Genomic DNA, 24,031 nt, shown 5'->3' on the forward strand with positions numbered 1-24,031 from the left:
GCCATTTCCCTCACCCAAAGTTAGGAAGGGAATTCTCAGTTGGAATGACTTTCCAAGTTTCAAGAAGCAGCTGTCTGATTTTCTTAAAATTGTGCCATCATTCTGCTTAACAGTATGTCAGACCACAGTATTCCATGCATAGAAAATCTGTTGTCAGTTTTTCTGAATCTTCTTCCCAGTCATTGGTAAACACATCAAGCAGGACAAAGGTGGGCCTCAGAAACCTGTGACCCATTGATTTGCTGATTTGGTTTCCTCATTCACTCTATCCCTAAACCCTGCCAGGTTAAGGTCGTCAAAGTGGTTGAACCGGTTTTTAATCTCTGGTCTAAACTGTCAGGTGGTAAATCTCCCCAAAAAGACTCACTGGCGAGAACTAAATGGAAGGTGTACTGATGCAGAGACTGGGCAAAGCCAGCCCTGTTGGCAATTTGTGAGGCAGATGGCCCCGCAGATATGATTCTCACACTCGACTGTAAGGTAAACTGTGAACCGGGGAGCAACAGGTGGCCGGTGAAGGCAAGGCTTCAGTGCTGTCTGCATGTTTACATTTAGCTCTTAGAGACTGAAATCTTCCTAATTGAATTCAACAAACACTTACTGAGAAATCATTATGTGCAAAACACTATGCTAAACTCCGAGGTCCAGAGAAAGTTGAATTTTAGGGAGTCCTAGCTGAAGGGCTATATGGCTCACTATGCCAAGAGGGAAAAACAAATAAGAAGAAAGGAAGAACAAAGGATTGATTCCAATCATAGAAACAGAATTTTTTTTTCCTGAGGAGCAGAAGGTCTAATGTGAAAACAAAGTTTGGTTTTCTATGTACAAATATGGCAGGAAGCTTGTTCCATGAGGAAAGAAATAGAGTGAGATAGAGAACACAGAAGTGGGCAGACGGAGGGGTGTGTGGGTGTGTATGAGTGTGGGTGGTGTGTGAGGGTCAGTGTGGATGCATGTGGAGTGAGGGTGTGTGGGTATGGGTGTATGTGAGTGAGGAGATGTGTGGTGAGGTGTGTGAATGTGCGTGAGAGGGAGTATATTTAAAGCTGGAGGATTTATAAGGAATCATGGGAATGTAGCCCCAAAACCAAGAGCACAATGTATGTTAGCCAACTTGACAATATACAATATACTATACAATAAATTATATATTTTTTTTAAACCTGGAGAATTTAGTAGGCAATGAGGCTATTAAAGGTGAGATAAGCCTAATTGTGGAGCATAGATTTATATTCTATCAAAGATCTCTGACCCTTTCTCCTTCCAGGGGGGAAAAAAAGTTCTCAAGTCAGGATAACTTTTAAGACCCTTAACTACCCAATTGTGAGTTTTCCCTTGAAGAAGGATATTAGCAAACAAGTGTTTTAAAAAGCTTATGTTTACAATTAGATAATATGCTGGTAATGGAGGTGGGGGGCTGATGAGCAGACAATTGTAATAGTGTAAAGAGGAAGCAATAAGGGTCTAATCAAACCTGAACTCTTTCTTGAGCACTTTCTACCTGTCAGGCAGGAAACCAAGGGTTCTACATGCATTATCTATTTCAAGTTCACAGAAAGCCTAGGAGCTAAGTGTTTTTACACCCATTTCAAGTGAGACCCAAGGTAAGTAACATGGCAGGTAAATGGCTGGGCCAGAAGTCATCCAGACCTGTCTGGTCCAGGGCCTGGGCTGGCACTCACCACCTCACACTATCCCAAAGGACAGCAGAAGGGAAGAGGAAAGGAGGAGGAGCTTAACATGGCTCCCCAGTATCAAATGATACTTCAACCAAGCCAATACCTGCAGAAGGAAAAGTAGGCTTGGGGGGGTGGGGCACAGAGTTCTTTTCAAACAAGTTGAACTGGAGAAGTGTAGGGCATTCATGTATGGATAGTAGCAAAGAGATGGGGTTCAGATCTGAAATTCGAGAACATAAGAATGTGGAGAGAGACTAGGAATGAAAGGAGAGCTATGACCTTCAGAATTCCCATGTTTTAGGGCTAAATAAGGAAAGGGCTCTCAAAGAAGACCTCAGAACTTAAAGTAGCCATGCTGACTGTGAGAAAATCTCCCATCTAAAGGATTTTGATATGAAAAAGTTGGAGATATTTTCTTTACCCCCTAGCCAATGAGAAGATTTAGAAATACAGTGGTACTTCTTATTATGAGTATAATTTTAATGAGATACACAGAACTCACACATACATCTTGATGAGATAACCACCCACAAGTCTGACACATCCGCACCCCAGAACTTCCTGAGTTCAGGGAGGCAGGTCCACCAAGCCAGCATAATTAACTGATAGTTTGCTATTGCTGGGTACCCTAGCATTATAGATTTGGGTCCCCAATAAATGGAACTACTGTCTTCCCAGCCAGATATCTGGGTATTTTCTGTGACACCTTCTCTCCACCTCTAAATCAGATCTCTCTCTAAGCACCATCAAATCTCTCTCCTTATTACCTCTTGCTTGAATCCACTGCCACATCCTTGAGGCAGACCGTTGTCATCTCTTGTTGCAAGTGTGACTACCATCTCCGTTTCCTTTCCACATCCTTCTCCCGAAGTCCAGTGTCTCTGGAGCAGTAGATGTTGTACATCTGTGAGCCTGTCCTATAGTCTCTGACTTAAAAAGGTAAAGAACTGCCCTTTGAGTCATTTCAAGCAAATTAATTAAAGCATTCATTTCTCTAGATTGATAAACCCCCCAGGCTCACTCCCATCTCAGAGCCCTTGTGTCTGCTCTTCCTTCTGCCTGGAAGGTTCTCCCCACACATCCACGTGGCTGGTTCCCTTATTTCCTTCAGGTCTTTTCTCAAAACCTACCCTCTTAATAAGGTCTTCCTGGCCACCCTACCTAGAATTTCAGTACCCACATCCCCATCATACCAGTTCCTATCCTTTCCTGCATTATTTTTTCTCCCCTACACTTAACTACTACCCAAAATCACTATGCGTGTCAGTTACTTACCTTGTTCTTTGTCTGTCTTCTCCATGGGAAAGTACATTCTGTAAAATTTTTGTCTACTTTTGTCCACTACTATATTCCTAGTGTCTAGAAGCATGCTTGAGAGATGATGGAAAATGAACAATCAATGTGAGCACACAGCCTCACTTAGAGAAAGACTTCACCTGTGCCGTTAGTGATCTGCTTTGGGATTGTTTTTGTTTCTTTTGGTGTTTATTGTTCTGGATCATCTAATGAATTTTCCTAGTTCTCACTTGAAGTGTATAAGTAATTTCAAATTCTTTTTGAGGTTGGTTTCTCAGATCTAGCTACAAAAACCAATCAACAAAAAATAAACTTGTTATCTGTCATTTTAAAGAACACTCTGATAGTTCTCCTTAGTTTGGAATGCCAAGCATGGTGGGGGTGGGGTAGAAGAATGTTCATTTAAAAATTATTAAAAAATGAATTATGAATTTTCATTTGAAAAGTCTTCCCATTCCTGCTTATAAATAGTCATTAGATGATTCAACTGAGGTAGGAGCTCTTTAATGGCTAAGCTGAAATTAGTCCCACATCCATTTTGTATTTAGAAACAAAGAAGTTGGGGCACATTAGAAAAAGAAGCCTCTCTATTTCATTAGTTTTTTATGAGCAAAACCCCTCAAAACCTCTTTAGAATAAAACTCTGTTTTGAGAAAGTCCCACTTATCTTGCAGAAAATATGTGTGTATTGATGATCTGCAGGTGATTTAGCAAACCCAACAGTATCTCTGGGAAGGACTACATTTCTTTCTTAAACTCATGAAATTAGGTGCCCTAGGGCAACTAAAAATATGACTCAGAAAAATACTTTAATAACTGCTCCTTGCTGGTAGCAATACAGATCCGAAGTAAGGCATAGCCTGTGGGGAGTGAAATGGCAGGGTAAATCTCAAAATGGAAAGAAACAGCCACAAAAGGCAGGCACATGGTGCAATTCAAGTGCCTCCAAGGGAGAAACTGAGCTGGGAAGATGGCCGTTTAGCTTCCAAAAACACTGAAGCATTAACCTAATGCAAAGGCCAGCCTTTTAACCAACATAGAGTCAAAACTAGTTAGATTTAGTTACCACTCCACAGTCTCTGGTCCTGAAAAGCCAATGGGCTGTCATTCTAGCCAAGTGGGGTTGGCATCCAGCACACTTACAGAAAGGCTTCACCTGTGCCGTTAGTGATCTGCTTTGGGAAATCATTCTTGACAAGTCAGTCTCCTGGTTAAACAGTTCTGGCCTATGTCTGGTATATCTGGAAGAACTAATTTCAACAGTTAATACTTATTGCATGCCTGACATATGGCAAATTCTCAATGAGTTTCATATATCACATTTAATCCTCACAAAAGCTATGTGAGATAGGTATCATCCCCCAGTTTAGAGATGGGGGGGACCCAGGAGGGTTTAAGGATCTTGGCTAAGGTTGCACAACGAGTGAGCATTGAAGAATCCAGAACTGACTTTGCAACCATAGCAATGAATACCTGGGCTCTGCTGTCCCTCTAAAGAATGAAAACCAGAGGGGAGCCTGGGTGGCACAGTCAGTTAAGCATCCAACTTCAGCTCAGGTCATGATCTCATGGTTTGTGGGTTTGAGCCCCACATTAGGCTCTGTGCTGACAGCTAGCTCAGAGCCTGGAGCCTGTCCACATTCTGTGTCTCCTCTCTCTGACCCTCCTCTGCTCATGCTCGCTCGCTCGCTCTCTCTCTCTCTCTCTCAAAAATAAGAACATTTTTAAAAAATTTTTAAATGAAAACCAAAGAGATGGGCAAATAGTAGAGAAGTGATCTCCAAGGGGTATATTTCCACCACTGCTCCGTGTATGGTCAGAAAGCTATGTACTAAACCAGAAGAAAGACTCAGCCAGCCTCTATTCCAAATTGACTCTTCATACCTTTCTTCAAAGGAGCACTAGATAGAGAACCATTCTTTTGAGCCCTTTGGGCAAAGTGGGGTTGGGGGAGTTGTCACTAAAACAAAATCAAGCATGAAAACCTCATGGCCATTCCAAGCCAACAGCATAGCAGCGTGCACTGTGTGTGCACATGACATGTGATCGTTCAATACATGTGTTTATTTTTAAAAAGCAAAAACCAACAACACATGCATATACATATACAAAAGATGTAAAGAAAATTTTACCAAAAAAAAAAACCATTTCCAGCCTGCAGGTGGATCTGCCATCTCATCAAAAAGCATCAGCAGAACAGTATGTTCTATCTTGGCTTCGTCATGGCTCTCGCAGCGAGAGCAGCTCCCTGAACGGAAGCAATCCCAGTGTTCAAAGATATGTGTTTTTCACACGTGGCTCCTAAACACAAGCCCACAACCTTATGTATATACAGAAGCAAGGACACCGTCCGCCTTGGAAAATGGAAAGGTTTATCACTGATGACTTCAGGTCTTGGCGATGTTCTCATTACAGAAAGGTCTTAGACCCCTTCTCCACCTGAGTATTTGACTCTCATATTTCTAATACATTTTAAAAGGTAATTACAATTGCACATGTGGATTTCTTTTTAACTTAAGCTACACACCATTACCTTAGCAGGTACCATAATTTGGCTTTCATATTTTCTCAAAATCATCAAAACAAAGTACTTGCAAAACGTTTATGTCACAGGTGTTTTCCAATGGGCTCAATACTGTTTGCCAAAGTGCATAAACAGAATGGGGGTGGTGCATAAATATGGAATCAGGATGTTGCATACTTAACCTCCAGAATGGGGTACAGCTTTTTTTGTGTGTGCTCCTAAAACCTTTCTTTTTGGTATCATGTTTGTAATAGTAGAAATGATTTCTTTAAAAGGGGGACCATTTTTTTTCTTTCTTAAATATAATTTATTGTCAATTGGCTTACATACAGCACCCAGTGCTCATCCCAACAAGCACCCTCCTCAGTGTCCATCGCCCATTTTCCCTGCTTCCCCTGCACCCCATCCACCCTCAGTTTGTTCTCTGTATTAAGAGTCGCTTGTGGTTTGCCTCCCTCCCTCTCTGTTTGTAACTATTTTTCCCCTTTCCTTCCCCCCATGGACTTCTGTTAAGTTTCTCAAGATCCACATCTGAGTGAAAACATAAGATACTTGTCCTTCTCTGACTTATTTCACTCAGCATAATACCTTCCAGTTCCATCCACATTGTTGCAAATGGCATGACTTCATTCTTTCTCATTGCCAAGTAGTTTATCACTACTCCCCAAAGCAATCTACACATTTAGTGCAAGTCCAATCAAAATTGCACTGGCATTCTTCTCAAAGTTAGAACAAACAACCTAAAACTTGTATGGAACCACCTAAGACCCCGAATAGCCAAAGAAGTATTGAAGAAGAAAAAAGGAAATAATATTATGAGTAGCACTTAGCAGGGGCAGCTCTGAGAACTGGTGCAAGATTATTATAGCTTCAGCTACTCTGTGCAAATTTGTGTGGAAACAGGGTCCTCTGTGACTAAGAATATCTTATGGAGAATATCTTCCCTTATTTAGTAACTAATTTCTTCCTCTCATCAACAGAATACAATACAGCATATAATGAGATCTCACTATTACAGATTCTAATATACCGCAGGTCAAATGGAGCCCACGTAGGCTCATTTCTCAAGACCAGTTTCTAATAATATGCAGTTTAGCTAAGTGCATATTATTGAAATTTTTCTGCTAATGTTAGTCCTAATCTCCTGAAGCTCAGCTCCACAGGTTTTGGTAAGCTGCCATGTTGGGGGGTGGGGGGCGGGAGGCGGAGAAAAGAAAATTAAAAACAGCACATACATGTTTCTTTTTTATTTGTAAAAGATTTTTTACTCATCTGCTTATATCTATTAGAAATAGGCACTGGAATAGGTTTGCCAGTGATTATAAAAATATATTTGACACCATTCCAGGGAAGCATCATCTTGGCAAAGCATTAATGATCAGGGGTCCAGGCCTGGAGTCAAACTGTGTCCTGGTTTTACCACTTTCTACCTCAGTGACCTTGGGCCATTAACTTAACATCTCTGTGCCTCTGTATCCTCACTTGTCAATTGATGGTGATAACAGGACCTACCTTACCAGTGAGAATTAAATGCAGTTAATGTTTAGCACAGTGGCTGGTATATAGAAACTACTAAATAAATGCTAGAAGAAAGGAAGTAACTTAAAATTAAACTGGCAAAATAATACCTATGTATATGAAAATGAGGCGCAATGTCAGTGTACAAAGAATTGTGTGAGAAAGCTCGTTGAGTCGGGGTCATGGAGGGCGGTGGACACTGGGGTGGACTGGGAGGTTTTTATGGAAGAAGTTCCTTGTAGGCTAGGACCTTGCGTCTCACGGTTGATTCACGGACCAGCGGCCCTGGCATCACTTGGTCGTGTGTTCGAAATGCAGACTCTCAGATCCTCCTCAGACCTACTGAGTCAGAATATGCGCAGGACCCTAGGAGGTTCTTGGCACAGGAAGTCTCAAAGCCCCTGTCCTGGGACACATCTCGCACCTCCAAGCTTTCAGGCCTGTGGTTATCACTTCTCACTCACATCAGCACTCACTCATAAAAGAGTAACACTTGGGAGAGGGAGATTCTCTTCCCAAACACTCCCACTGCAAAAAAAGAAGAAAAAAACCCTGTAAATGTTAAATTCTAACAGTTACATGTTGGAAATATGATAGAACTGACAAAAATAAGTGGAAACAGCTAAATAAAGCATGAAACAGAAGTTATGATTCAATTAATATTTATGCCTAGACAGGGTAAAAATCACAAATATTTATTTCATCCAGACGGAACATGAAAACCAAGAAAAGATATGACTTTCTTTGGAAGGGTTTGGGCAGAAGTCTCTGGGACGCTCGGGCTTCCAATAAATAGATACCCCCCAGAATGTGACAATATTTCATTTCCAGTGTCTCCCTACCCATCCTCCTCACACACACAACAACCACCCAGCCTTTCCAATGGTTGCCTTGTGTATCCAACACACATTGCGGACAGACATTCACACCCAGACTCATCTGCACTTGGACCCTTTTTTTGTATCTGCCTTATTTCCGTCCTTCGGCACCTGCTCTAATCTTGCCTGCCAGAGACAGAATCTTTGATCTAGGATAAATCTGTGGAAAATGAGACGTGAAGGGGAGAACCAATGGCGGAAATAGTAATATTTATCATTTATTCGGTGCCTTGTTGTGCGAGATACTGTCCCACAGATTATCCTCTTTTTTTTTTTTCCATTCCTTCATTAACTCTCTAAGAGTGGCTATTCATTCTCTACTATTTCAATTGAAGGAATAAAGGCCTATCGGGTCAAATAAACTAGGCAGCAAAGCTAGGCAGCAAAGAGCTAGGCAGCAAAGAGGCAGCACAACTGAGACTTGAACCCAGTTTTGTCTTCGCTCCAACTGACAGAGTAAAGCCAACATCTATGAATCCAGTAGCCATCTTTTTGAGGAATGGCTTCTACTGTGTAATTCAAATGTAATATTTTCCCTCACTTTCACTTGGTATAATAGGTGGCGAAGTGGCAAAGGAATTTTCCAAAGTCAGAGTAAATTTAAGCTGTAGATGGTGAAGTGCAGGATAATTTCCTCCTTGGTATTTTAGAAGTTCTTCATTTTAACCATCTGTTGAGGGCTGACAGATGGGTTGATATATGACAGAATAATGGGTCTTCAATTCTAGAAAGGCATAAGGAATGCTTGAAAAAATAGCAGCTCTTTTCATGAACCTCGCTGTGCTAACGCTTGCTCACTTGCAAAAAAAAGAGTGGGAGCAACGTGTAAAATATAATCATAATCATCCCCCTAAACAGAAAGTTTCTCACAATTGCCAAAGGTCAAATCCAGTAAAATATGCCTATTCTAAAATTATGCTAATGTTTTCAAATCCAGTCATTTAAAAGGGCATATGGGGGGAGGTGAAGGTAAGATAAATAAAAATAATAAAAACCAAGCCCCCAAAGCACTTCTTCCATCCCTGCCTTCCAGCCATTTCATTTTCTTCTTTATAGGCCAGTGTCATGAGTTTCTTATATCTTTGAGATAATTTAAGAAACACGGAAATTTTGAAATCAAATGATTTTCCAAGTGACTATGCCAAAAGCGAGCTCTCCGTCCTTTCTTCTTCCATGCAGTGGATCTATATGAGAAGTTGTACATACACCAGATATTTGACTAGGAACACAGGTGGATAAGATGTCCCATCCCCAAGGAACTTACAACCAGTGAATGAAACCAACATGCGAAAAGAATTTAAATAGCACATACAGTGTACTTTCTGGGAATGGAACAGTGATGGAGGCATTCACTGATTGTGGCAATGGCTCATTTATCAGGCATTCGCCAAGTGACCTTCCACATCAAGTACCCCAATTCTTTTCCAGTCATGTATCGCAACCAGATGAAATATTCACATATGCGTACCTGGGTGCTACCAGACTTCTTAACTGGTGCCAAATACACCTGAAGTTCTACCCACCAAAAGCCCGTGGCTCAAACTTTAGAGACTGCATTAGCAATACTGTGGCCATATACACTGGACCTCAGGAGCATGAATCAAATTTCAAAAGAACATCCATAGACAGATTGAACAAAAGTCATTACAGCTGAATTTATGGTCCAGTGTCATTGGCCATGCCAAAACAGCCGTGTCACATTATACCATCTTCAACCCTCATCATCATCCCAAGCATTAATGGAAGCATGGAAGTATTCTAGTCTCCACGCTTCATGTTTTTATTTAATTATGATCCTCTGGTAGGCTTGCATGTAACAGATGTGAACATTGTGTCTTAGAGAATTTTTAAATCCCTGATCAGGTTTGCTTTAGTGCCTTATTTCCAGCCATGCATAGCAACTCTTCTGTGTCCTATCTGGGAGATATTCATAGTGTAGAATAGTAAGTTAATAACGGGATTATGTTTTCAAAGGAGTATTTGACAGCCTGGATTTATCTCGACAGTGCCTTCCCACTCTAATATTATGTAATTCTGAAGGAGGAGGATGTGTCTTCTACTTAAAGGGAGGGTAATGCCAAAAGAACACAGAGCAGAGACCAGAGACCAGCTGACTTGGTTCAGAAGGTGGCACCTTTCAAGGTCTGCCAGCACTTTGAGTCAGAATTTCTCAGAGTAGCTTACTTTGAGCAATGTCTTATAAAATGCATCCATTTTTAAATATAGTTTGGAGGGGAGATCTAAAAATATTTAGACAAATGAAATTACTTTGGAATACCTGATATTTTTATTATCTATGCCCCTACTATTTGCCACTATGTATGTCATCTGTTTTTTAGGAAGTATGTGTGTGTGTAATATCATATTGTACACATATATAATATATACACATATATATACATATCATATTTATAGATGACTCCCACGTTTTGTACATAAAAAACAATGTAGAGAAGTCTTTCTTTCAGTTTACTTATTTTAAGCAATCTCTACACCCATCATGGGACTCAAACTCACAACCCTGAGATCAAAAGCTGCATGCTCTTCTGACCTAGCCAGTCAAGTGTGTGGTAGAGTTGTCTTGATCACACAGTGGGAAAACATTCTAGAACAGGTGACATGGGACAGATGAAGTTCAAATCCGGCTGCTTGCAACTCCGAGCCTCGCTCCATGTCTCTTGTATACCACACTTCTTCCAGATGTTTCATCTATATACTGCCTGACATATGTTGTTTCCCAGATATGTTTATGATGCCCAGATGCTTTATGTCAAGTAGACAAAGCTGATGGTTAATTGACTGAATCTTAGTACTTTTATTGAGCTGGCAGCCCCAAAAATATTTTGGAAGTGTTAAAAAATATATTAAAATAAAGAATATTGATAGTATATTCAATAAACATCTCCGAATTTCCAGATTCATCCTTGACTAACGCTACAAATGTGTCCTTCCCACCCCCAGTTATTTTTAAGATGTCCAAATTGGTTTCAAGAGTGGCCTCACCTCTGGTCTAGGACTTGAGCATCTTACTTGTTTCTGTACGTATTGGTAGATGTGTCAAAATCAATAACCAACCATTTGGAAAGAGGGCTGTTTTCTGTATCAGCCAACAGCTCACCTGGAAACAGTTAACCACCCCGATTGTTTCCCTAAGCTCACAAATTTGTAAGAGCATACAGGTCCAGAAAGACAGGAATCCTCTTCTGCCACCATTTAGATATGTAAATAGATCCCCTCCAGACTTTTTCACCTCTTTGGCTATTGCCTGGCTTTTTAAGGGCAAGAGGGTTGCTGGTGAGCAAGTGCAGAGAGCCCATAGCTCCAGCAGTCCTGTGAGTCATTAAAATTCTCACTAAGCAAGCACTCTTTTCTTCCTTTTAAACCTCACTCTGCTAGCAGAATGGCCCAATAAATCTTTCTGGTCCTGACCTATGTCCATGTGCATTCTTCTTGGGCATGTTATAAGCAGAGAGTGGAGAGAAGCCCCAAACTCCCCCTAGACCCGATTTATAGACCTTCCAGATAAGTCATTTTGTGGTGTATTTATTATTCAGCATACTTTCAGAACCACAGAAGGGAGGGATAATCCTAGAGGGATTCTGGATGCAAACAGATCGGTGCAAGCTTTCCCTGTCACCTTAGACTGGCCAGTGCCATGCAGTGTTTTGTTTGTTCTCAAAACACCAGGTCCTTTTCCTACAAAGCCATTATCATCTGCGATTGCATATTCTTCTGGAAGTATCTGAGTAAGGTCTGTCCTCCAGCAGAGTGAATAGTGGGATCACGTCTGCTTTTATTAATTACTGTATTCTGAAGACCTGGCACCTAGTTGGTTCTTACTGGAGATGTGTTGAATAAATAAATTAACCTACCTGATTATTTGACTGTCAAAACCCAGTGAATAATCCCAATACACTTTTCTATACTGTTCTTTATTCAGTTATACACAGAATTTTCCTATCTGTGTGTGTGTGTGTGTGTGTGTGTGTGTGTGTGTGTGTGTGTGTGTGTGTAAATTCATTGGGGACTCACAATGTGTCAGGCACTGAGCTAAGTATTTTACTGAATTAGCTCATGCATATTTGACAAAAACCTTCTCAAAATACATGTCACCATTGCCCTTCTTTACAGATAGGAAAACAGAGGCTTAATAGAGTTCCAGAGCTAATTAGTAAGAGTGGAGATTTGAACCCAAGACTGACTGATTCTAAAGACAGTAGACTTGGGGGCGCTTGAGTGGCTCAGTCGGTTAAGCATCTGGCTTCAGCTCAGATCATGATCTCACGGTTTATGGATTCGAGCCCCGTGTCGGGCTTTGTGCTGGAGCCTGCTTTGGATTCTGTGTCTCCCTCTCTCTCTGCCCGTCCCCCACTCATGCTCTGTCTCATTCTGTCTCTCTCAAAAGCTAAACGTTAAAAAAATTTTAATAAAAAATAATAATAAAGACAATAGACTTAACCATTATGTGATGTTTTCTCAAAACTTGTATGTTATGCGATCTACCTCACAAATTCTTGACAAAGATTAAATGGAGTAATATATATGAAGGTCTTAGCACACAGCCTGCCTCAAAGTAAGCACTGAATCAGTAGCAACTTTTACAAGCAATACTGCTATTAATACCATTTTATTTTGAACAGTTATTAATTTTCTAATATTACTATGAACTTGTTTTGAAAGATTTGCGCTATTTGTAGTGAAAAGGTAAGGTAGGGTCAATTGGAAATCAAATCCGTTTTTAAGGAGTGTTTTTAATATTGATTTACAGCAACACTGCAGGGAGCTAGTGGAGACCGGGTCTATTCTGAGGTTGTCAACCAGCCAAGAATACCTCCCTCTTGCACAAAGATTATGAAATCAATTGTCTATGACTAAGCTAAAAGGAGAGAGGCACAGAATCTTTGGGAAAAGTCTTCTTTTCTTAAAAAAAAAAACACTTAAAAACAAGAAACAGGAGGCCCCATTCCACAGATGAGCAGCCACAAACCAATTGATACACTTCTCTGAAAAACAAACTAAAAAAGAAAAAGTGCCGTATGTCAAATTTAACTTAAGAGAAAAAGAAATGAAATCCTACATGGATTGTCAAGCATAAATCAGACTCTTCGTACATGCAAGCAGGTGACTGATTGTCACCCAGCCCTTACAACAGATCAGCATCCCCTGTGACTCTCTTTTCACAAAATGTCGATTCATTAACACTGTGACAATAGTGCATCTTACAGTAATAACCTAAAACAATCCAGGGAGTGTGGAGAGAAATCTGGAAACCACCTGAGGACTGATCCCCCACCCCACCCCGTGCCTATCCATTGTTTGAACAGTACCTAAGCTATAGTGGGAAGATCATACATATAGGGCAAGTGATTGGGAAAAAGAACCAATAGAATGATGGACAAAGGAAGAAATAATGAGATTTGGAGTCCAACAGATCTGAGTTTGGTATGCAGTTTACTTAGTAGTACTTCTCTAAACACTCCCTACTTCATCCGTAAAATTAAAAATTAAAAAACAATTAAGAAAACCAACTAAGAGCTGCCTTATAGGGCTCACCTGAACTGAGGTGAACTATGTAAAGCATTTTAGCGTCATGTCTGATGCATGTTGGGCCCTCCATTAAAGCTAGTTTGGAATATATAAAGAGGTTTACCTTCTAGCAAGGGACACAGACTTTGGAGCACAGCAAACCTTGTTTGCAAACAAAGCTTAGCAACAGAATGACTCTGAGACCTCCAGCAATGCACTTAATCTTTCTGCACCTTGATTTTCTCATCTGTAAATTGGGATCAATAATAGCTGTCTCCAAGTGTTATTAGGAGAATTGAAAGGAATGACGTGTGAGACACACAGTGTCTGATACATGGTAACTGCTCCATAAATGACAGCCGTAAGTATTAGTATTACAACTTAATTTTTATTATGAACCAATGAAGTCATGGGCCTCCAAAAGCAATAGAACACTTTCTTAATAAACGAAGAACACAGATTCTGGAGCTAACCTCCCTGGTTCCAAATCTTGCCTCTGTATCTTTGAAGCTGGATTTAATTTATCCCATCTGGAAGGTGGAACTATATGCTTCATTCCATTTAACCAGCCACCATCCTGCACATGCTCTGAGAATAGAGGGGTAGAGTCAGATTTTCCCCTACAGATGGCCTGAGTGCTGTCGCTGCTGTCCCTGTGAGCCATCTCCTCCCTTGGGCTGTCAATGCAGAAGGCCTAAGCCTCTTTGGTCACACTTGTCTGGGCTCAGATCTCCACTAGGCCACTGGGGCCGTGCACGGGGCTACTGTATGAACCCACCTATGGGATGCCGTGGGCCATGAGCAACATGACAGGCATGCTGGCCTCGCAAAAGCTTCGCTGAGAGGGAGTGCCTGGGTGTCTCCCTGAGGTAAGCGTCTGACTCCTGGTTTCAGCACAGGTCGTGGGCTCAGTTTGTGAGTTCGAGTCCCACATGGAGCTCTGCACTGATAGCAGAGCCTGCTTGGGATTCCCTCTCCCTCTGCCCCTTGCCTCTCTCTCTTCCTCTCTCAAAATAAATAAACATTAAAAAAAAAAACCCTCAGTTTTGGGGCACCTGGGTGTCTCAGTCAGTTAAGTGTCCAACTTCAGCTCAGGTCATGACCTCTTGGTTCGTGGGTTCGAGCCCCACATCGTCTCTGTGCTAACAGCTCAGAACCTGGAGCTATCTTTGGATTCTGTGTCTCCCTGTCTATGACCCTCCCCTGCTTGTGCTCTCTCTCTCTCTCTCAAAAAATAAATAACATTAAAAATTGTTTTTAATTTTTTAAATTATTTTCTTAAACTTAAGTATAATGCCCTTTTGAACAAAACCATATACCATGACTGGATACAAAAACCCAGCATTATTAGGAAATAAATGTAGAAATGAATCAATGGAAAATAAAGTGTACTGCGGCTCAGCCAGGCACCATTGCTTGCATGAAGGCTCTGAGCCTGGGCCCAATTTTCTTTGATAAATAGGTGTTAAATATCTGTTAAATAAATACTAGGACCAGATTCGTACCCAGCTGAGGCTTTTTTCTTTACACCTCACACTGAAGGAATTGTGGAGAAAAATGCCTTTCTCAGTGTTTCGGAGTCCAATGTTATTTATCACCATATCTAAATTCCCACAATAATGGGTAACTCCAACTTGAGAAAGCACGAGCATAATTGAAAAACCACTCACTAAACATGGAGCCCAACACCCTACATTCAAATCGGTTACTTGTGACAACTTGAACACCTCGCTTAACTTCCCTGAATCTGTTAAATGGGTATAATTATCTTCACCTGCTTACAGTTATTGTGAAGATCAAAGGATCTTCTTCTACATTATATTAGAAACTGAAGACATTCTCCAGAAGTCAGAAGACATTTCATCCTTCAAATGAAATAATGAAATACACCCATATGAGCAGATAAGTTATTCCATCCAGACCCTGCTTAGCTCTTCTCTCTTCCAAGATGAGTCCCAAGCCCTGTCCTGAGCTGAGCTTCTGTCTTGCCGTTTGGTTCTGTGTTTCCGGATTCACAGTTCCATGCTGAGATTCCTGAAAGCTGACTCCGCAAAGCGAATCCAGTTACACGGAGGGTGAGGGTGATTCGGACTGCCCCGTTTCTGGTACAGCATTTCGGCATAGGTATCAGCCATAGAATAAATAGCGAAGCCATCAAAGAGGCAAAACAGATAATAATGCCATTGGAGTTGAAATCCTGGGAATATTTGCTAATAGACAGAAATGGGAGAATTGACTAGTTGACCAAACTCCGATGGGGCTACAGTGATGGGGAAGATGGAGACAGGCTTACCCGGTTCTAAAAGATGAGGTTTTCTGTCCCCAAAGATGATTCCCTCTTATGCCCTAGAGTGATCTGGGACCAGTATCTTTAATGTATTAAATGACATTCTAGTTTGAAAATGAGTTTACTTGTAGTAAATTAGGAGAACTGGGGGCAAGAAAACACACCCAGCCAACAAAGTGGAAACAAACCACCCAGCCCACATGAAGCCAGGCTGCTCCCCCTGCCGAGGAGGCTGTTTTTTTGGATCACTGGGCCCATACTTAAAACATCCTGCAGAACCACAACCAGGTGGTGTGTCCGTGTTCTCTCGGTACACAGTGTCCGTGTTCTTAGGTACAGAGAGAGACCAACAGCCCAGAACACATTTTGTAAACCACTTAATGAACCACAGGCAAATCTACTCTCTCGGCTAGTTTCTTCATCTGTAATAAAGGCTAATCACATCCACTGACTACTTATTGGGATTTGATGGGGACCACATAGAGGTTTTTGGAACCATAAAACTAATGGCAGCCTCTTCGCTCTAGGAGAATAAAGAACACAAGCAAAGCCAGCAGAAGACCCCTTCAAGGGGTTAATAGATGCACCCTGATAACCTAGCACTGAGTGTTCCAAATCTACCTCTTGAGTTGCTTCCCTGCACACTCTGTTTCTGCTAGACGGCCCTGGGGTAGGAGCATTTGTGAACAACCGGTTCTCGTCTGCACCACCAGATGAAAATCCCTTCTCCAGTGCTCGGCATTTACCTCTCCTGATTCAGAAGATGGTTTAGGTGGACCATTCGCATGGCATTAAGTGAACAGGACTGAGGAAGTCATTTCATATTCGCTTTAACGTCAGGTCTTCTGATTAGGTCATGCTAGTATTTCTTTAACATCCCTCTAATGCTTGCTAATCTCCCTTTTAACAAAGATCCTGGGCTCTAAAGCCTTGTGCAAACATCCCCAGCTAGAGTTGAAGGTATTTTGTTGTCACTGTGGAGCACTTACGTTTGCAATCCCCATCTATCTATAGCAAGTTGTATTGGCTTAACATAGTACACTTACAATTTCCTTCTGAGATAACCTTGTTGATGTAAAAAGGGTAACTTGCTTTCAATTAAATATTAAGCAATAACAAAAATAAAAACTGTTTTTACGTAGTGCCAAAATGACTAAAACTTAGAGAACACCTGCTAAGGTAATTACCTACATAAAATACACCAAACAACATCTTTTCCCCCCAGCCTTTCAGAAAGCTCATGATACACTGCAGTAATCAAGCCAGGCATCAATTATAAGCAAAGTATTTGACCTGTCTCTGCTTCAGTTTCCTCATAAGAAAAGCAGGGCTAGCATCAAGTACCAATGTCATAAGAGTAATGATGCCCGTAAGTGCTTAGCAGGGTGCCTGGCATATAGGAAATGCTGGGTAAACGCGGAGGACAGCAGCTGTGGTTACACACCGAAGACACCCTCTAGTTCGGGGGACAGCTTCTGATGGCTGCCCTGTCCCTCCCCACCACACTCCGCGCTCAGGATGTGACTGGGTGGGTCACGTCAGTGGGCTGCCTGCCTTCGGGGCTCCAGCTGGGTGTGGCCAATGGGAGCCTCAGCAGGAGAGGTGAGGAGGAATGTGGGGTCAGGGATTTGCTCCCACATTTCACTCCCTGCAGGTGACCTCAAATTTGAGCTCCATGCCCAAGCCATAAAACAAAGTGCAGGCTAATATATTCTTTACCTAGAATTTTTTACAGAATTTCCCCCATATTCACACTTTGCTTAGTTGTAGAAAATCTGGCTTGAGACTACTTTCTGAAGCCCTTTGATGCAAAACTCTCCACTCTAATGACCTTTATTATTTGGTCCAATTATAAATCTTGATGCTGCTGTAAGGACACACAGAGCCATCTGAAGTTCTGTCTGGAAGAGCCATTGATACAATCAATCAATGTCTTGATCACATTGCCACATTGTTTTCATTTGATCTGATTATAAAATAAGGCATGTATAAAAATACATAAGCTTATATAAAAGAAACTAAGTCATCTCTAATCCTACCACCACGACTTGGTAAACTCCTTTGCAATGTTATGTACATAAATGTAAATATTTTAACAAAATTGAGACCATTTTGTATATGCCTTCCTTCCTCCCTCCTTTTCTCCCTCCCTCCCTTTCTTTATTCCTTTCTCCCTCTTTCTTTATTCCTTCCTTCCTTTGTTCTTTCTCAATAAATATTGACAGCAACTCTTCTGCCAAGACCCAGTAATGAGCAAGGTAGACAATCCCTGCCCTCCTGGAACTGACATCCTACTGGGAAAAACAGGCAAATTTAAAAAAAATTTTTTTTTCACTTCTTTCAACTGTCTTAGGAGACAGATGCTATTATCATCCCATTTTACAGTGCGCTAAACTGAAGCTTCGAGTAGTCTAGCATATTGTCCAAGAACACATTGTAAGTAGCAGGGTCAGTTTTCAGCCTCAGGTTTATGTGGCAACAGACCCTGAGCTGTTCCCTTGTGAAAGAAATACCTTGATATGATATACTGACACCTCTTTACAAAATGGTACCAGGTGTAAGAGTTTGGATGTGCTCCCAAATACAACCTACTTACCCTCAAGGACACAGATCCTTGACTTCAATCATGAAGTTTATTTAGAGAAAAGGATTCATTACCATTTTGTCACATTTAAATTAATCAGGAGTTCAGGTCCAATTTTTGAACTTTTAGTGTACTTGCTTTAAATAAGATCAATATTCCTTAAAGCAGACATGAGGGGAAGTATAGAACAGTCAAGCTCATAGGTACCAGAAGCAGATGGCCAGGCTTACATTCCTGGTTCCACCACTTGCTAACTCCTGACTCTGAGCAACTTTACTTACCGCCTTAGTGCCTCAGTTTCCTCAACTATAAAATGACGACGGGATTAGTATCTGTTTCAGTGTTGTTGTCAAGATCAAATGACTTGATTCATGTAAACCTGGAACAGCACTTCACACATAATAAGTGCTCTGTAAATGGTAGATATTCTTACTGTTATTAACAAATAAGTCTAAAAGTATGATATTATTTTCTCCAATGTCCAGGGGAGAGGTCTTCACATACCTGTTCTTGTTTCCCCATCCATACACCCTTTTCTCAAGTCTATTTTTAATTATGATAAACAAAAATCATGACAGCTCATAATAGGAATGGTGAGGTATCTATAGCCCCTAATAAATACATAATATCAAGAGAGCAGAGTCCACATTTTGCATTTTTTAAAATCCCTCATAAGACATTGCTCAGTATCTGGCACATTACTCAAAATTACTGTTTGAGGGGTACCTGGGTGTGGCTCAGTTTGTTAAGTGTCCAACTTTGGCTCAGCTCATGGTTCACAGTTCGTGAGTTCGAGCCCCACATCAGGCTCTGTGCTGACAGCTCAGAGCCTGGAGCCTGCTTCCAAGTCTATGTCTTCCTCTCTCTCTCTGCCCCTCCCCTACTCACACTCTGTCTTTAGACATAAATAAACAAGAATAAACATATAATATATTTATTCTCAAGAATAAATAAACATTAATTTTTTTTTAAATTCTTGTTTGAATTAATGAATTCATTCTAGGTACTAGATTGAACATGAACCTAAATTTGTATTTAACACAGTCAACCAGGCTTATTTATTGTGACCATTCCTCCAGTTTGTAATTCAGACTCAAACACTTGAGTCTCTTGAATCCAAATGTTCTTATTGATTGCTGTAGATACTGTATTTGTTTGCCTGTCTATACCACCATCTCCAGAAACAACTTAAGATAGCTTACAAGGATTATGAATCTCAAACTGGAATTAATTAAAAATGAGAAGGGAAAGGAAGGATGGGTATATAAAACAAGGCTGGGAAGAGGGTTAAAATATCTATGCCTTAAAATCCCAGTCAGTGGGTAACAAATTGGCCCTGAATTTTCTAGAGTCTACACGAAAAGGTGAACTGGTAAGTCACGTTATTTGCAACAGCAACCGTGGATGAAAAGATAACAATTTCTGTGAAAATTCAGCCACTCTTGGAAGTGGACAGTCTAGAACATTCTCCACAAAAGTCACACCTAACAAATAGTATCCATGACAGCATCCTTACAATGTAAGCATTCCTTCAGTGTCGACCATGGGATCTTGATGAAAACCCATTCAGTCATGTCATGAGGGCAAACTAACCAGAGCAAGTCAGATGTGCCATGCCCTTGGGAAGGAACAAGGGCAAGTTTTCTACGTGACGGGTTTAGCATTGAGAATAAAATAGAAATCTTTGTGCTGGTATAGCAAATGTCCTCTTTTCCTTTCCATGTCAGTGTCTTTAGTATACTAGGTAAGCAGTATGCAACTTCTTTATGTTAGTCAAATGTAAATATGGTAAATCTGAAAAACTGTCCTGATCTGCGTAAGACGTGGCCAGTGACTCCAACTCCCCACCCTCTGAGTCATGAGGAGGAAATGAGAAGTATCTTCGTCATCGGAAGCTTAGAAAGGTTTCTTTAAACATGTAAACATCCTCTTACATCATAGAGACGTGGTTTCATATAGAGAAAGAAGCTTTTTTCCTCTGTTTTCATGGCAGATGACTTTCTAAGTCAGACAGACTTGGATTGGAATTCTGGCCCTACCCCTTTCTATATGTTACCTTCTATCTCTGGGCCTTGATTTCCTCATCTTTTAAAATGGGTATTAATGGGAGGGATGGGGAAGCAGGAAAATGGGTGATGGGCATCGAGGAGGGCATTTGTTGGTATGAGCACTGGGTGTCATATGTAAGCAATGAGTCACGGGAATCTACCCCCAAAACCCAGAGCGCACTGTACACACTGTATGCTAGCCAGCTTGACAAAAAATTATATGTATAAATAAATAAAATGGGTATTAAAAATACTGTCTCACATGGTACTTTATGGATCATTTTACATAAAACCTCTTGCCCATAAAAAGCACTCAAAACATTTACTGCCTCCACTGAACACAGTTTCAGCATACACTGGATGGCACATAGGTTTGTTAAATGAAAAACATGAATGAGTGAATCAATGAAAATTACTATCTAGGAATCTTTAATAATCAGCAAATCTCTCTGTTTGCAGCATCATAACATGGTGGTTACAATCATGGGCCTAGAGGTTTGGTCACCGAGGTTTGAGTGCTGACACCATCCCTGCTTATTTGTGGGCACCTCAGGCAAGCTGTTTGATCATTCCCCATCCCGATTTTGTCATCTGCAAGGTGGGATAATGATAGGAACTTGCTCACAGGGGTGCTGTAGGAACAATTAGATGAGGGTTATAAGTACTTAGCATCATTCCTGGAACATAGCAAACATTCAATAAATATTACGATTATTTATTTTAGACAAACACTGTATCACAAAACTCTGTTTTATCTGTTTTTCAACTTCTTCCCCATTCCAATGCTGTGGGATCTTGGAATTTTCCAAAAGACAACCCAAATCATTGTCTAAAGTAATCAATATGTTTCTGGAATTCATACTTCACACTTCTCCAACTATTTATCTTTCTGTTTCTGTAGGACTTCATCGTCACGGTAGTCTTTTCGTTCTTGTGGTTGGTGGGCTCATCAGCTTGGGCGAAAGGACTGTCTGATGTCAAGGTCGCGACGGATCCTAAGGAAGTATTGTTACTGATGTCAGCTTGCAAACAGCCATCCAACAAATGCATGGCTGTCCACAGCCCTGTAATGTCCAGCTTAAACACTTCCGTGGTATGTTTTCTTCTATGCTTTACCTCCCAAACCTTTGTGTGCCATTCAAATGAATAGGAAAAATATCTCAGAAGTCACCTTGGGGATTTCTGCCTGCAGAACAAGGCCAGTCTAAAAGGCGATATTTCACTCCATGTGCAAGATGATCCTCTGGCCTTCAACTTTTCTACTGTCAGAACCCATAGGCTTTAATGCTGCCAATTATAGAGTCTTAATAAGAACCCAGCAGGTACTGGCGGCTGCTGCCTGGATGACAGTCAAGTCAGAATTCTAAGCCAGAAGTAGATATAAAATTTGAACTTTAAGTCTGATGCCTGCCAGAAATTAAAAGGAATATTTGATGGCAGAGAGGTTTCCTGGGAAGAAAACATTGTTCAAGCCACATAGAACTAGAACACATCCAGTGGATCATCTGGAGGAAAGCACTCCGACCTAGTAGGATGCAGGCAGAGCTAGCTGCACAATAGAAAAAATACTTAAAACAGTTACAGTAATTTTGTTTTAATCGTCTCCACGTTCTTGATTTAACTGCCTGGTAAGTTTGAAAGAGCTGAACTATGTTAGTAGAGCAAAGTCAAATATTTTCAGATGTGTAGCTCTCACAGGAAGACAGAAAATCTGACAGATAGCAGGGTAACTAAATTGAATTCTTGGGTTATTTTAAAGAAAGAAACCGCATCTAACAAAGACCAAAGGTATAATGGCAGCAAAAAGCAGTCGCTCCTGAAGGCTAGAAGAGCTGACAGTGGTTGCCGAAGGAAAAACATTCTTAAGCGACCCCTAAAAATATCTATCTTTGCTTCAAGGATAACTTCTGTTTCCACAGCTTTCTGAAATTTAATCTGAGAGGGCAGTTAAGTAGGGGACAGGGCTGCCAGTCACTTCCTGAGGCTCTGACTGTGAATCCTGCCTTGGTAGGAGAGTAAACATGGATGAGGAGAGCCTCACCATCATTTTTGCTCATTGGTGGACATACCCGCAGATGAACACTTGAATACTTGGAGGTGCATGCTGAAATAGACTCGACCACATCCTCAATCTATTTCTAGGTGGTGCGGAATGAATGTTATTGTCATCTTGATCTTAAAGTCTAAGAGAACAAGAGAAAATCATCCAGTACGTTTTGTTGGTTTAATAATCAACCTAATACATCATGACATCCTGCATAATCTATTTAATTCTATCTTTGATGTCTCTAATAAGTTTTAGACTAGGCGATGGGAATTTTGAATGAGAAACAATGTGACATGTCTCCTAAAATTAAAAAGAGGTATTTGCCTTTCTCTGCTTGACGGATGTCACTTAGCGGAATACCCTGCAGGTCCAACCGTATTGTGTGTCAACCACACTCAAATAGAAAAAAAATAATAATCCATGAAATTAGACACATACATACATATATAATTTTACATAAGATATGGATTTAAACATTTTTCAATCAAAAAGAGAAATAAATTGATAGAAACCAGAGAGCACATTATGTGAGAAAGGACAAGTCTGCTGTTATTAATGTTACAGATCTAGTTAAAGGTCCTCCAGTTCCTCTGACAGAAAATTCAATTCAAACTGACTAAAGCAAAATAATCCACCTATCCCTAAATTCGGTTCTCTGGACCCCACTTCTGTACCAATGTCTGCATGGGCTAGAGTGTTTGGGTTGCACATAACAGAAACTGACTCTGAGTAACCTCATCAGGAAAAAAAAATCTTTGGAAGGATATTAAATAGCTCAGAAAACTGATGAACTCTGGGGAAATAGGCTGTTAAAAAAGTAGCATCTAGAGCAGGACCAAAGTAGCATCTAGAGCAGGACCAAGGTTCTAGATGTCAGCTACCAAAGAATGTTGTATCTGACTTGCATTACTCTCTTCCAGTTTGAAAATTCTAGCACAGAGCTCTAATCACTTGATGGCAACTGGGTTTACAAGGGAAACAACACTTCTTTTCGCCAAAGCAGAGGGAAAGAATGTTAATCTCCCAAAACACAGAATTTTTTTTTTCATTACAAACTCATTTGGCTCCAAATCCTATTGAGCTAGCTTTTCATGATAAGTAAAATAATTGGAAAAATACTAGAACCATGTCTTCCAAGGGCAGAACCCGGGACCGGAAATTGGCAGCCACCTGGAGAGTTTGCATCCTTCTTTGCTCATCTCTCTCTTTCTGAAGGTCTGTTATATTAGTGTCTCTTTTCAGATGCATTGTTTTTTACAAGAGATGATAGCCACCCCACAGTTTCTGAGATTATATTTCTTTTTAAAGAAACATCCAGCACTGAACTAAAATCACTCAAGTCTAATCCCAAATTTCTGGCAGAGAGAATCTCATTAGCTCATCTTGGGCCACATGTCCACCTGGGCTGGGGGTTTGGGGAATCATACAGAAGAAATAGGGCTCACAGAACCAAACCACGTTGCCTACTAAGCAAGTGCCGTCTTTGGAGAAGGAGCTAGACACACCACAGAGGTGACCTCTCCAAGTAACTGGGTCAGCAATAGCACTGACATTTCTACCTGCGTAACAAACTTACTTTCTCCAAAGCGTCTTGGTATCTGTGATTTCACACCAACACAAATAATCAGGACAGCTGCATTACAG

The 24,031-nt window shown here is 40.8% G+C and overlaps 1 protein-coding gene across 1 annotated transcript in view; it reads left to right on the forward strand.

The window, feature by feature from the left end:
* Positions 1-24,031, forward strand: part of SYNPR (synaptoporin) — a 325,840-nt gene that overhangs the window by 296,405 nt on the left and 5,404 nt on the right. The window contains exon 5 of the mRNA XM_029918714.1: positions 21,242-21,433. Coding sequence (XP_029774574.1) covers positions 21,242-21,433 — 192 coding nt within the window. The remainder of the gene's footprint in view (positions 1-21,241; positions 21,434-24,031) is intronic.

Source organism: Suricata suricatta, chromosome 12, assembly GCF_006229205.1.
Source record: "Suricata suricatta isolate VVHF042 chromosome 12, meerkat_22Aug2017_6uvM2_HiC, whole genome shotgun sequence".
Lineage (NCBI taxonomy): Eukaryota > Metazoa > Chordata > Mammalia > Carnivora > Herpestidae > Suricata > Suricata suricatta.